This window comes from Alosa pseudoharengus, unplaced genomic scaffold (assembly GCF_046254945.1).
Source record: "Alosa pseudoharengus isolate Yale_2024_CS ecotype anadromous, Long Island Sound unplaced genomic scaffold, YU_APseudo_1.1 YU_APseudo_1.1_scf_17, whole genome shotgun sequence".
Taxonomy (NCBI): Eukaryota; Metazoa; Chordata; class Actinopteri; order Clupeiformes; family Clupeidae; genus Alosa; species Alosa pseudoharengus.
The window spans coordinates 19,525,952-19,541,929 of record NW_027468640.1 but is presented as its reverse complement, the minus strand read 5'-3'; the positions used below and the strand labels follow the sequence as shown (position 1 = coordinate 19,541,929).

Sequence of the window (15,978 nt, the reverse complement as noted above, 5' to 3'; positions counted from 1 at the left end):
CCACAATAAACTTCTTGTGAAGTTCTGGTTGTTGTTGTTATTGTTGTTAATTTCCCCTCTTCAAGGCCTTGCAACATTGTGATTTTTAACATAAACCCATAAACCCACATTTCTTGATAATGAAGCAACATAACACAGTGTGATTTCATCTAGACCCCACCATCTATAACAAATGTTTGTGTCTTTTAATTATGATGACCATTTAATTGTATGGTACAGTATGTCTGCATATTCTAGGTAATATTGTATCTACACCAGTAGAGGGCTCAAGTTAAATTTATGTGACGGCTGATAGTTCACTGTTACTTCCTGGCCCCCCACCCCACTTGTGTTGCAATGAATTACCAACATCCTGTGCAGTCTAATGCTGACTCATTTGTTCATTTATTTCACATCAACTACAAAATATTAACTCAGTTGAGTTGGCACTGACACACTGTTGTGTTTCACAAACTGTGTTGCTTTGCTGCAGAATTGGATTCGGGTTTTTTCTCGTTTCACATGCACACTGAAGAACATTATCAGCATTTTGGTTGTTTTTGGGGGCGAACATTGCAGGAAACACACATGATTTTAAGCGCTGATTCCCTCCATTTATAGCAATCAGTCTGCTCTTATAATTCAATCGGAAATGACAGAGTGATATCAGCTGACTTGTACTCGTCCACACTTTGCCTTGTGCTGATGATATGATTATACTGGTCATAACATGGTTATATCTAGCTGGTTATTAATGGCAAGGCCAAAATGCAAAAATGCGAAACGTTTTAATGGTAATGAAGCAATAATAAATTACTGCTAATATGCATCTGATTACATTGTCCCCAGAGCAAAAACGGTGTAAGCCTGGGTATTTTCAGGCTACTGCACACTACCCCAGCTCCTAAAACAATATTCAATGCCTTTTAGTGCTGAGATGGTACCCAGTTAGTCAACATTTCTCTGCATAGTAAGTCAGAGTAACATCAGAATGATTTTAAAGCTGTCATTTCGTGGAATACTTGTATACTGTATTTTTGTATTTTGAAAATACTAAAAATACTCTTGAAAAGGGAGTATGAAATCACTTTGCAAACCTTCTGTATCTGTTTCTTTGAGCTATCATCAATACACTGACTCTTGATTAAGTGGACAGTGTTTGAGAGCAACAGCTTTTCTCTGCCTACAGTACAAGACATGCCATAAACCTAGGAACAGTCAACAGATCAACTATGCTGACCTGCCGGTTACATCCCATAGGCTATAGCTAGCCTAAATACTATATCAAACATGCACTCGAAAAGTCACAACTGAACTTGTCAAGTGGTACAAAGTCTCTGACATTGTCAATGCATGCCCAGATTGCTTGATATTGCACTATGTAATGCTGCTGATAAGGAAGGATCATGACCCTTTTAGTTGGTTTTTAACTGGTACACTAAATGGTGTTATGTTGATGTAAAGGGGCATAAATATGAATTCATCATGTTGCTTAAGGTGATACATGGGGCAACTTTTTGAGCAATGTTGCAGGGAAACCACATAACCAGTTCCATGTGTTCCAATTGGGTGATCAAAGTTCTCAAGAAATTGATGACAGAAGTTCTCAAGAAACTTGGGGTTGGTGTGAGAGTGTGTGAACAACCTACACGTTACCCATATTGCACTGGATCATCTCAATATTCTGATCACAACTCTACGCAAATGAGTAAGTCAGCACCAGTCAGAGGTGCTAGTCTGGAAAAATACACACCCATAAAGTATTTTGATACAAAATACTTCAGCCATTTTTCTTCAACCTAATAAAATACAAATGACAAAATACTATTTTGTATTTAAAATACGCATTTCAAATACATGTCATAAATACTGCCCGTCTACCCCCCATCCCTCGCCTTCGTCGCTTTGTACCCCCAGTCTGACAAGCAGGTCTGTGACCAGTGCCGCAAATGGCTGCAGGACCGGATGGCTGCTTGCCTGGACTGGTGACCCCCCCATTGCAAGCCGTGTGTCTTCCATGTCGTTGTAAAGTGTATGTGCTTAAGTTGCTGAGGTGTTTTTTTTCCTGTTCCCACACTGTACTCCCCATAGGAGCATAGTCTGGGGGTTGCTTTTTTCTCCTCCCCTCTCCTCATGTTATGCTGTATTCTTCCTCAATGCCCTGTCCTGTCTACCCCCTTGTCATATTGTATATGACGCCCTGGACGACCACCCCCCTCAGCACTCTGGTCTACTCAAAACAACTGTTGTCCTATGTATAATAGCACATATAGCAACATAGCAAGAGGATAATAATCAAAACATTTAATTAACATTAGCCTGTTTCATTACATGTGTAGACTAATAGGCTACTCATAAACAGACGCCATAGCTGTATTAATCTTTTGCTTGTTTCTCCTCTCCTTTGCTCTTTTTCCTACCTGATGGCTTGACCCTTTTTTGTCCATTGTTTATTTGGCAATCCAGAATCAAATCCCCTATCCCTCAACACCGTCAATACTAAACCAATTCATTTTGGTGTGCAGAATCGTTTTGTAGGTAGGCTGTTATCTTTTTTTTTTTACTATTTCACAATCCAGAAAAATAACATGTAGCCCTGTATACACAATGTTATGAATGAAATGTGCTGTTTTGAAGCCAATTCGTATGACTGACTATAGCCTACTAATTGTGTTAGTTGTGCAATATTCTTCACTCCCCCGCTCCAGTAGGGAGAGGGAGACGTGCTCCATAGTGAATCCCGCGGCCGCCCCTCCTCCTTTCCCTTCTGTGGTTCTGTGTGTGAGACCTTCTCAGCAGCAAGCACGGGCACCTGAGAAGTAGGCTAGCCTATATATGGTGCCCACTCCCCACACAGTGAAATATGATTGACGTGCAATTGAGCGTTAGTAAACTGATTAGCGCAAATGAAAGCTAAAAACTACTTTATTTATTTATTTATTTATTTATTTTGGTGAGCGTTCTTGCCGTCACCCTCGGCAAGATGCCGCCCCGGGCCGCTGCCTGCTTCGCCTGTGCCAAAAACCACTACTGAGCTCTGGATGGGTACAGATATGCTACCAGAAAGGGGGATTCCTACACTGAAGAAGCATAGATCGACAGTGTTGTTATGTTGATTGATCCACTTCCCTTCTCATTTTTTGGCAACAAAATACGTCAGATAAGAAATATGGCTCTTCTGCTTTTCTGGAAACTGCCGATCACTCACAGTATGGAGAAATGATGGCAGGCCTATTCTAAAAAGCACTATTAGAAGCTTGTTTGTCATCAGCTTTTCTTTTGGTTCTTTCTTTTGGTTAGACTGCTTGTACTCGATGAGAAATGACGCATATCTGTGAGTAAACCCTAGTTTCTGTGAAAACTATGGTGTGGCCTTCAACACATCAGATCATACGGCAACCCTTTAAACCTTTCATTTGCAGCAGACCCTGTTCCATTTCAACTCCTTGTTTCACCTCACTTTAACTGAATACTTGACTGAAACAGACACGCTTACTTACACGTGCATGCACACACACATAAATATCAGGGGTCAATATTTTGGGTGGTAGCAAAAACATAGGTGGTATGTAGTAAGCCTATATACTTGCTACACAGTTTATTTGCAATGCAGTGTTGTGTTGTGTTGTGTTGTGTTGTGTTGTGTTGTGTTGTGTTGTGTTGTGAAAGCATTAGAAAAGCCCACATGAGATCTCACACCTTTAACTTCACACTAACTAAAGCAGACACCCTTACACACACATGCACGTACACACGCACATGCATGCATACACACTCAGAGACCATTGCGGCTCTGGCCACGAGCTGCCTGGAAATGAGGCTGCAAATACCTATATGCAGCCAATGAGCAAACGCTGTCCGCAACTTCTCTTCCTCTGAGACGGCTGGGTGAGTGTGGGTGGGTGGCCTTTCACTTCACTTCACTTCACGCTCCACACCCCCACCCTCCGAAACACTCGCTGCTCTTCCCTCTGCAGAGCATGTTATACTAAATGGAGCTTATTCACCTGAGTATGAAAGCTCTCCCAATTCTCAGTTCCCACTGTGTGCATTGGAAAGAAGATGTAGAACACTACACACAAGGAGGGTGTGTAAAAAAAAATAAAAACATTTGTTCTTTTTGCTGAATAATTATGAAAAACATGCATATTTTGTGCATGCAGGTTTATGTAATTGTTGATTATAATGTTAGCATTCGCAATTGTAGGAAGGCTGATCAGATGAGAAACACGATCCACTGAAACCCACCCCACCACATTGGCATTTAAACTTAGTCACACACACACACACACACACACACACACACACACACACACACACACACAGCAGAAACCACACAAACTTACAAACACACACACACACATGCGCAAGCAGACACACACACACACACACACACACACACACATGCACGTAGTGCAGTCAGCAGCGACCAAGGTGCTTTTAGCAGCTCCTACCACTGGGGTCTAGCTGTTGGTCTATCTTCGCCACATTCGCACACACTGAGACTTATCAGCACCCCAGTCTCAAGCTGCAAAGGAAGTCCCCCCCCCCGCCCGTCTCTCTTTCCCTCTCACTCTCTTTCTCTCGCACCCTCCTGCACCAACCCTCAGTCTTCTCCCTCGATTTCCTTCTTTTTTTAATTCTAACTCAGCATCCTAGCGAGGCGGGCCTGGTAGTCAGTTAAGGGGGGGTGGAGGAAACACTGCACTGTTGTTTGCGTCTTTCAGAACAACAGAATGTCTCTACACCACCGTCGTTTTCTGATTCTGTCCAGCACCGGAGTGCTGACCCTCCTTTTTCTACAAGGTAAGGTCATTGGAGAACGCCATGTCTCTTTATTGAAGTTCTATTTTATTTTAGTTTGGTTCATTTGTTGGTTTTCTTGACATGCAAGACGAGCCCAGAGAAGCAAAGACTTCCTCTTTTGAGTGGATGTGCTGAGTCCATCAAAAATCTAAAGACATGCCAATGGACAGGTCAGATCAAAAAGGTTTTAGGTTTCAGATTTAGACACCTTCATTTATTTACATAATTTTTTCTGATAGTTTACATGCTTATTGTAAAAATGGGCTCATTGTGTCAAAACTCTACACATAGGCCAAATAAGACACAACACTTGGAGATAAATGACTCACATCTAAACTGTAAACTCCACCAGTCAAACTAACTGAGACAAAGAAACAGATTTTGCCTTTAAGTTTTAATCAAAGTTTGAAAATATATATATATTTGATTTCAGTAACTCAAAATTATATTTTAAGATGACTTGAGGTAATTAAGTCTATGGCGTATTTTGAAAACATATCTTGCATTTCTCACAACTGAGCAATGGACAGTAGCAATACGGTAACAGTATTGAACTGCCATCAGCAGGGAAGAATGTAAATCGCAGTTGGACAATAAAGGCTGAACTGTGTGACCTCTACAGGTGTGCTAATCAATAAAGGCGGAATGGTGTGACATCTACATGTACAGGTGTGCTAATCAATGCAACTTGACTATATAATCAGTGTCACATTGAGAGCACAAAGAAACATTTTAAACACTCAAGTAGGTCTCTTAAGTTTTTTCACTGGACTACTCCTCAATGGTTACCCTAACAATACAGATTAATTCACCTATAACCAGCATTCACAACAACTGCATATCTATCTACCAGCACATAAAACAGTGTAAAGACACAACCCATGTCCAACATTGCATTGGTAATAGTGTTAAATGGTGTTCAATTATTTAAAAAAAAAAAATAAGCATGTAGCAGAATTGCAACACTCACTTCCTGTCTATCTTCACTGTCCTATTGGAATAAAAGCAAACATCCCAAAAACGATACTTTAAAAAAAAAAGAAAAAAAAAGTAGATCAATATAGAATGAAAATACGAGTACCTTAGACCAGTATTTGCCAAGGTATGCTCATGCATTTTGTAAAATGCCCTATGGAAACTCTCCATAGGACTTTTGATTATCCAAAATGCATACTAACAATCAAATGCTTACTGTCCATAAACCCCTTTGTGTACTGTAGAAGCATAATCTTGGTCTCAAATGAAAGGTAACACTTTGAAGTTTCATGCTTGCATTTGAATTGTACTTCAGGCGTTCTGATATGGAATGACTAAACTAAATATGGAATAATTACACAAAATATATAAATCTTATATAAAATGCAATTTCTATTTCAATTCAATTGGTGTGTATAAGATGGACTATACATCTGCACAACTAATATTGGAAAAAATAACATGATTATTCAATTTCTATGGACTCCTGTGAATATTTCAAGACCAAATATGCTATATCTAGCATATTACAAAGGATATACTGTACACTGCAGCTAGAAGGTAGGGAAGGAGGGCATTTTCATTTAATTTAAGTGAGAGTTAGATTAATCTGACAATGTAAAGCACTACACATATTTTACATGAAAAATATTGTCATGTTGATTCCCAAGAGTCCAAGCTTTCAAATGATGCATAAGCTTAATATGACTATGCTACATAACAATATGATGTCTAAAAATGATTTAAAATGTTGGAGGGTGGTGGGGGAGGGGGGTAACCGTCCCGCTGGCGGGACACTGCAGATTAAGGTACAGTATGTCTACAATGTTGCACGGTTACAAGTTTAGGATTTAATCATTGATCTAAGCATTCATTTTTAGGGTTTTAGAAGCTATCCACAAAAACTGTAATTCCACACTTACACTTACGGTATGTTTATTACCTGGGGTGGATAAGAATTCGCATTGTTATTGTCTGCTGCTCAGTAAACACTCAGTAATGGTAACAGAGAGTGAACAGAGGTGCACAGTGTCATAGCTACTGACATGCTTGTTGTTGTTGTCTATATTGAGTGATGTGATGCAATTCTGAGGCATATATAAAGATACACAGATGCTATGGCTACCTTTCTTGATAAGCCTTACCACAAGGCCAAAGCCATAACTTTGGGCAATGGGCTTTGCTGGGCTAGTTACATAGAGAATGCATCTTGGTAAGTTTAGTTTATACATATACTTGGCAAGTGTTTATTTTGGACAGTGGTGAGTGAAATGCTGTTGAGAGATGAGGTGCTAAAACAGTAAAAATAGGAGATGGGGAGAGAGATGTGTGTGGTAAATGCAGAGAGAACTTCAAGATGTACAGATAGTCTCATTTAACCCTTTGGGGCCTAGGACTTTTTCAGTGTAATGTTAATACCTTTACTTTTAAGCACATGGGCAATTCCATGCAAAGGTCATCCTTACCATGGAAAAAAAAAGTTGTGCATGCGCAAATAGAACTGTTGTTAAAATCTTCATTTAGGTCTATATTTTATTGTTTGTAACTGATCTGATTGAATTTGATGGAGAATTACACTCTTTTTACATCATAAATATGGTGCGCAACCATACAGAAACAACATTTTTCACATGGTAATATTATACATATTTAAAAAGTGAATAAATGGACTCAAGGTTCAAACAAATTGTGTATGCTCAGCTTGCCTTTAAGAGCATGACTCCTTACATTTGTAAGGCTTTTGTTTTTAAGTCAGCAAGTTCCATGGCCATGTCACATCCATAACGTTTTATAGGAAAAGTTTATGCTACACATACAGTGTTGATGCGACAATGTCCATAGTGTCTGTGTAAAGCTGATTAATATCAATGTAAAGTGTGATGAACAAATTGTGCCCCTTTCTTACTTTTAAAACATTTAATGGTGCGTTATGGATGTTACATAATGTGACTTCACAAGACTGGAGACTTTATTTTACCTCAAAGCCGATAAACGTCTGTTCTGGTGGCATGTCAGTTTCAACGCATTTCACCTTCGTGTTTACAATTGACTTTTCAAAGATTATTAGGTTGATCAAAACCACAGGGAGGCCTCGCCTAATCATTAGCAAAACAAACATAATATTACAATACTTCCAGTGATTAGCCTAGCCATAGCCTATTTTCATGTGGCCTAATAACGAAAATCTGAGCGATTATCTTCCCATTATCGTGTTAGCTGGTGAAGATGGCTGACTTTGCAGCTGGAGTTAACATAGCAACCTCCTTCTGTTGCAGATCTGTTCAGCCTGCCGCTCACTTCTGCTTAACACAGTTTAATTTGAAATGTGACGCGATATGCCATTTGAAGTGTCAGGTAGCTAATACCCAAAGAGTATCATGAGTAACGGCAGTAATAAACTAGATGTACCGCATAGCGGTACAAAATATGACCGCCTCTCAGTCCTGCATATTCTCTTCGCAAAAATATATCACGCTTGTCAATTTGTCTCCATCTCCTACTCCTGCAACTCATGTGCATGTAAATGAGTGTGTGCATATGTGAGTTTGCTTTTGTTTATAAGAGAGTGTGTGTGTGTGTGTGTGTGTGTGTGTATGTCTGTGTGTGTGCATGTGCATATGCGTGCCTGTGTGTGTGTGTGTGTGTGTGTGTGCACGCGTGTGTGCGCGCGTGCATGTACTTTATGTGTGCAAATCACAAATGAGTTTTGGCAGACTGAGCTAGCGTGCTAGTTGACCGTGTAAATCCTCACAGCTCTAACCTTAAGAACGCTTCTAACCTCTGAGTTGGAAGCATGGGCTTTTAGCTCAGTGGTTAGAGCGTTCGCCTCCCATGCCGGTGTGTGTGTCAAGGTGGCGGGTTCGAGGCCCGTGAGCGGCGAACGAACTGACCTTGTGACAGGTGCAACGGTTCAGGTTCAGTCATTTAACCTAGCGCGGTGGGGGAGTGGCCACCAAGTTTCATGTTCCCTGGTGTTTCAGTAACCCGGGAATCACTGACAAAATTGTTACAAAATTGATGATGGTAAAAGAAAAAAATAAATGTCTTTTTTGTATTTTAAATGACTTGTTGTCCTGATTCTTCCTGTGGATCTTAGTGGGCACTGAGGAAGCAATCACTAGTTTTTCATGATTACTATTTCAATTGTTTCATATCAAAATTCACTACTTAAATATAGCCGCAAGCGGCAATGGCGGGCCCGAGCACCTGCGGTCCGCAACCCGTGACATGTCGGAATCGTGGTGCTTTTGTGAAATGTACATATTTGATGCGTGTGCTATTTGTTTTTGTATTTTATTTTCTGCCACATGTACTTGCTTGGCCAGGTGGGGGCGCAATGCAAGGCAGGCCCATTGGGTGTCATCATAACCTGAGAAATTTCAGCCCATTCATTTTAAGCAAAGAACATTTCTGATACACTTTTTGGTTGGCCAGATGGTGGCGCTATGTTAGACATGGAAATTAGACATGTGAATATCATCACAATAATGATATCCAAAATTTGTGTAAACTTTCAGATCAATCACTTAAGGCATTGTCCATTTCTGGCACATTTCCTGCTTGACCAGGTGTCTGGATATCATCATAATCATAATATCTATTAACCTGAGAAGTTTCAGACCATTTATTCAAAGCATAGAGCATTTCTGACACATTTCCTGCTTGGCCAGGTGGTGGCGCTATGCCAGGCAGGCCCATTGGGTGTCTGAATATCATCATAATCATGATATCTATTAACCTGAGAAGTTTCAGACCATTCATTCAATGAACTGTGATTTATGACACATTTCCTCTTCATGTGGTGAGATATTAAAATCATATCAAATATATAACATATCAAAAATCCCTTCACAATTTAACATCAGCGACATCTTGGCATAATGTTTGCCAAATTTCACATGAATCTGACAAACCGTCTAGGAGCAGTATGTTAAAATTGATCATGTGACATCAGTGTAATTGTCATTCTTTCTGTTGCCAGTTGGTGGCGCTATGCCAAACATGAATTATGGGCATGTAAATATTATCATTAACATGGTCTTCAATGACCTGTGAAATTTAAAACATTTCAAGCCATGCATGGTGAATTATGACACATTTATTGCTTATGTGGAAGGGTATTAAAATTAATCGCCATTTCGCCAATTAGTCGCCATTTCGTCAAATTACAACATATCAAAAAAAGGCTTCACAATTTATAATCAGGAACATCTCGGCGTCATGTATACCAACTTTGAAACAAATCGGATCAACCGTCTAGGAGGAGTACGTTAAAATTGATCATGTCCACAACGCACAAAATCTCAATTACCTCACTTCCTGTGGGCGTGGCTAATGGCATGTTAATACAAATGTTGTTTGTTTTTGGGAGTTACATACACCCACCAAATTTGGTGTGTGTATCTAAAACTATATGCCAACCACAAGTCACTGTGACGTAAGGGGGCGCTATGGAGTCCCTGGGCACCGGTGCCAAGCTTTTATCCCTGTCTATTCACTGTACCACTTGATGTGTGTGCCAAATTTCATGCGTTTTCACCCATGGGAAGCACCTCTTTTGGGATCACAATTCAGCACATATTTCATCACATTAGTCTGCACAAAATCCCAAATATCTCACTTCCTGTTGGGCGTGGCTAATGCATTGTACATAGGAAAGTTGTTCATCTTGGAGAGATACAGACACCTACCAAATTTGGTGTGTGTAGCTGAAATTATATGCCAACCACGGGATCAGTCACCTAAGGAGGCGTAAGGGGGCGCTAGCGAGTCCTTGGGCCATGCCAGGGGCCAAGCTTTTGTACCTAGCTGCTTTGTGTGACACCTGATGTGTGTGTCAAATTTCAAGACTTTTCGTTTATGTTAACCACCTCAAAATATATGCCAACCACGAGATCAGTCACCTAAGGGGGCGCTAGCGAGACCCTGGGCCACGCCCGGAGTCAAACTCTTCTACATAACTGCGATGCGTGACACTTGACGTGTGTGCCACGTTTCAAGAGTTTTCGACCATGTTAACCACTTCAAAAACAGGAAAGCAAAAAAGTAGAATAATGAATAATAATAATAAATATAGCCGCAAGCGGCAATGGCGGGCCCGAGCACCTGCGGGCCACAACCCGTGACATGTCGGAATCCAACAAAGCACCGACGTGGTGCGTGTGTGAAATTTACATATTTGATGCGTGGGCTATTTGCTTTTGTATTTTATTTTCTGCCACATTTACTCGCTTGGCCAGGTGGGGGCGTAATGCAAGGTAGGCCCATTGGGTGTCATCATAATCATATTAACCTGAGAAATTTCAGACCATTCATTTTAAGCAAAGAACATTTCTGATACAGTTTTTGGTTGGCCAGATGGTGGCGCTATGTTAGGCATTGAAATTACACATATGAATATAATCACAATAATGATATCCAAAATGTTTGTACACTTTCAGATCAATCACTTAAGGCATTGTCCATTCCTGGCACATTTCCTGCTTGACCAGGTGGTGGCGCTATGCCAGGCAGGCCCATTGGGTGTCTGGATATCATCATAATCATAATATCTATTAACCTGAGAAGTTTCAGACCATTTATTCAAAGCATAGAGCATTTCTGGCACATTTCCTGCTTGGCCAGAGGGTGGCGCTATGCTAGGCCTGTGAATTACACATGTGAATATCATCACAATAATGATATCCAATATTTTATAAAGTTTCAGATCGATCAATCACTTAAGGCATTTTCCATTTCTGGCACATTTCCTTCTTGGCCAGGTGGTGGCGCTATGCCAGGCAAGCCCATTGGGTGTCTGGATATCATCATAATCATGATATCTATTAACCTGAGAAGTTTCAGACCATTCATTCAATGCATTGTGATTTGTGACACATTTCCTGTTTATGTGGTGAGATATTAAAATCATATCAAATATATTACAACATTCAAAAATCCCTTCACAATTTAACATCAGCGACATCTTGGCATAATGTTTGCCAAATTTCAAATGAATCTGACAAACCGTCTAGGAGGAGTATGTTCAAATTGATCATGTGAAATCAGCATAATTGCCATTCTTTCTGTTGCCAGTTGGTGGCGCTATGCCAAACATGCATTATGGGCATGTGAATATTATCATTAACATGGTTTTTAATGACCTGTGAAATGTAAAACATTTCAAGCCATGCATGGTGAATTATGACACATTTATTGTTTGTGTGGAACGGTATTAAAATTAACAATTTCGCCATTTTGTCAAATTACAACATATCAAAAAAAGGCTTCACAATTTAGAATCAGGAACATCTCGGCGTCATGTATACCAACTTTGACATGAATCGGATCAACCGTGTAGGAGGAGTATGTTAAAATTGATCATGTCCACAACGCACAAATTCTCAATTACCTCACTTCCTGTGGGCGTGGCTAATGGCATGTTAATACAAAAGTTGTTTGTTTTTGGGAGTTACATACACCCCCCAAATTTGGTGTGTGTATCTAAAACTATATGCCAACCACAAGTCACAGTGACGTAAGGGGGCGCTATCGAGTCTCTGGGCCATACCCGGGGCCAAGCTTTTTTACCTAGCTGCTTTGTGTGACACCTGATGTTTGTGTCAAATTTCAAGACTTTTCAACTATGTTAACCACCTCAAAATATATGTCAACCGCGGGATCAGTCACCTAAGGGGGCGCTAGCGAGTCCCTGGGCCACGCCCGGGGTCAAGCTCTTGTCCCTACCTGCGTTGCGTGACACCTGACGTGTGTGCCAAATTTCAAGACTTTTCGACCATGTTAACCACCTCAAAAACAGGAAAGCAAAAAAGTAGAATAACAATAATAATACTCAATAATAATAATAATAATAATAATAATCCTTACAAAAACAATAGGGCCTTGCGCCCTTCGGTGCTCGGGCCCTAAATATAGCCGCAAGCGGCAATGGCGGGCCCGAGCACCTGCGGGCCACAACCCGTGACATTTCGGAATCCAACAAAGCACCAACATGGTGCATTTGTGAAATGTACATATTTGATGCGTGTGCTATTTGTTTTTGAGTTTTATTTTCTGGCACATTTTCCTGCTTGGCCAGGTGGTGGCGCTATGCCAGGCAGGCCCATTGGGTTTCTGGATATCATCATAATTATAATATCTATTAACCTGAGAAGTTTCAGACCATATATTCAAAGTATAGAGCATTTCTGGCACATTTCCTGCTTGGCCAGATGGTGGCGCTATGCTAGGCATGTGAATTACACATGTGAATATTATCACAATAATATCCAATATTTTATAAAGTTTCAGATTAATCAGTTAAGGCATTGTCCATTTCTGGCACATTTCCTGCTTGGCCAGGTGGTGGCGCTTTGCCAGGCAGGCCCATTGGGTTTCTGGATATCATCATAATTATAATATCTATTAACCTGAGAAGTTTCAGACCATTCATTAAAAGCATAGAGCATTTCTGGCATATTTCCTGTTTGGCCAGATGGTGGCGCTATGCTAGGCATGTGAATTATATGTGTGAATGTCATCGCAATAATGATATCCAATATTTTATAAAGTTTCAGATCAATCACTTAAGGCATTGTCCATTTCTGGCACATTTCCTACTTGGCCAGGTGGTGGCGCTATGCCAGGCAGGCCCATTGGGTGTCTGGATATCATCATAATCATAATATTTATTAACCTGAGAAGTTTCAGACCATTCATTCAATGCAATGTGACTTTATGACACATTTCCTGTTTATATGGTGAGATATTAAAATCATGACATATTACAACATATCAAAAATCCCCTCGCAATTTAACATCAGCAACATCTTGGCATCATATTTGCCAAATTTCACATGAATCTGACAAATCGTCTAGGAGGAGTATGTCAAAATTGATCATGTGACATCAGTGTAATTGCCATTCTTTCTGTTGCCAGGTGGTGGCGCTATGCCAAATATGCATTATGGGCATGTGAATATCATCACTACCATGGTATTCAAAGACCTGTGAAATTTAAAACATTTCAAGCCATGCATGGTGAATTAAGACACATTTATTGTTTATGTGGAAGGGTATTAAAATTCATAGTTTCGCCATTTCGTCAAATTACAACATATCAAAAAAAGCTTCACAATTTAGAATCAGAAGCATATTGGCATCATGTATACCAACTTTCACATGAATTGGATCAACCGTCTAGGAGGAGTATGTTAAAATTGATCATGTCCACAATGCAAAAAATCCCAATTACCTCACTTCCTGTGGGCGTGGCTAATGGCATGTTAATACAAAAGTCGATTGTTTTTGGGAGTTACATACACCCACCAAATTTGGTGTGTGTATCTAAAACTATATGCCAACCACAAGTCACAGTGACATAAGGGGGCGCTATGGAGTTCCTGGGCAACGCCTGGTGCCAAGGCTTTTCCCCTGTGTATTCACGGTACCTCTTGATGTGTGTGCCAAATTTCATGTGTTTTCAGCGATGGGAAGCACCTCTTCTGGCATCACAATTCATCACATTTTAGTCCGCACAAAATCCCAAATACCTCACTTCCTGTTGGGCGTGGCTAATGCATTGTACATACGAAAGTTGTTCATCTTGGGGAGATACACACACTTGCCAAATTTGGTATGTCTAGCTGAAAGTATGTGCCAACCACTGCATCAATCACCTAAGGGGGCGCTACTGAGTCCCTGGGCCACGCCCGGGGCCAAGCCTTTATGCCTGTGTAGCCATTGTAATACCAGATGTGTGTGCCAAATTCCAAGACTTTTCATCTATGCTAACCACCTCAAAAATAGCAAAAAGGTGAACAAATAATAATAATAATAATAATAATAATAATAATAATAATCCTTTCAAAAACGGGCCACGCCCGGGGCCAAGCCTTTATGCCTGTGTAGCCATTGTAATACCAGATGTGTGTGCCAAATTCCAAGACTTTTCATCTATGCTAACCACCTCAAAAATAGCAAAAAGGTGAACAAATAATAATAATAATAATAATAATAATAATAATAATAATCCTTTCAAAAACAATAGGGCTTCGCACCTCTTGGTGCGCAAGGCCGTCCCGGCCTCGCGCACCGTCGGTGCTCGGGCCCTAATAATCTTTCCAATAACAATAGGGCTTCGCACCGAGTCGGTGCTCGGGCCCTAAATATAGCCGCAAGCGGCAATGGCGGGCCCGAGCACCTGCGGGCCGCAACCCGTGACATGTCGGAATCCAACAAAGCACCGACGTGGTGCGTGTGTGAAATTTACATATTTGATGCGTGGGCTATTTGCTTTTGTATTTTATTTTCTGCCACATTTACTCGCTTGGCCAGGTGGGGGCGTAATGCAAGGTAGGCCCATTGGGTGTCATCATAATCATATTAACCTGAGAAATTTCAGACCATTCATTTTAAGCAAAGAACATTTCTGATACAGTTTTTGGTTGGCCAGATGGTGGCGCTATGTTAGGCATTGAAATTACACATATGAATATAATCACAATAATGATATCCAAAATGTTTGTACACTTTCAGATCAATCACTTAAGGCATTGTCCATTCCTGGCACATTTCCTGCTTGACCAGGTGGTGGCGCTATGCCAGGCAGGCCCATTGGGTCTCTGGATGTCATCATAATTATAATATCTATTAACCTGAGAAGTTTCAGACCATTCATTCAAAGCATAAAGCATTTATGGCATATTTCCTGTTTGGCCAGATGGTGGCGCTATGCTAGTCATGTGAATTATATGTGTGAATATCATCACAATAATGATATCCAATATTGTATAAAGTTTCAGATCAATCACTTAAGGCATTGTCCATTTCTGGTACATTTCCTACTTGGCCAGGTGGTGGCGCTATTCCAGGCAGGCCCGTTGGGTGTCAGAATATCATCATAATCATAATATCTATTAACCTGATAAGTTTCAGACCATTCATTCAATGCACTGTGACTTTATGACACATTTCCTGTTTATAGGGTGAGATATTAAAATCAGGACATATTACAACATATCAAAAATCCGTTCGCAATTTAACATCAGCAACATCTTGGCATCATATTTGCCAAATTTCACATGAATCTGACAAATTGTCTAGGAGGAGTATGTTAAAATTGACCATGTGACATCAGTGTAATTGCCATTCTTTCTGTTGCCAGGTGGTGGCGCTATGCAAAATATGCATTATGGGCATGTGAATATCATCACTCCCATGGTATTCAAAGACCTGTGA

General features: G+C 40.4%; 1 protein-coding gene across 1 annotated transcript in view; it reads left to right on the top strand.

Annotated features, from left to right (window-relative positions):
- The first annotated feature begins 4,530 nt into the window (after positions 1–4,530).
- Positions 4,531–15,978, top strand: part of LOC143127367 (uncharacterized) — a 34,866-nt gene continuing 23,418 nt past the window's right edge. The window contains exon 1 of the mRNA XM_076288832.1: positions 4,531–4,785. Within this exon, the coding sequence (XP_076144947.1) occupies positions 4,716–4,785 (70 nt within the window). The 5' untranslated portion in view covers positions 4,531–4,715. The remainder of the gene's footprint in view (positions 4,786–15,978) is intronic.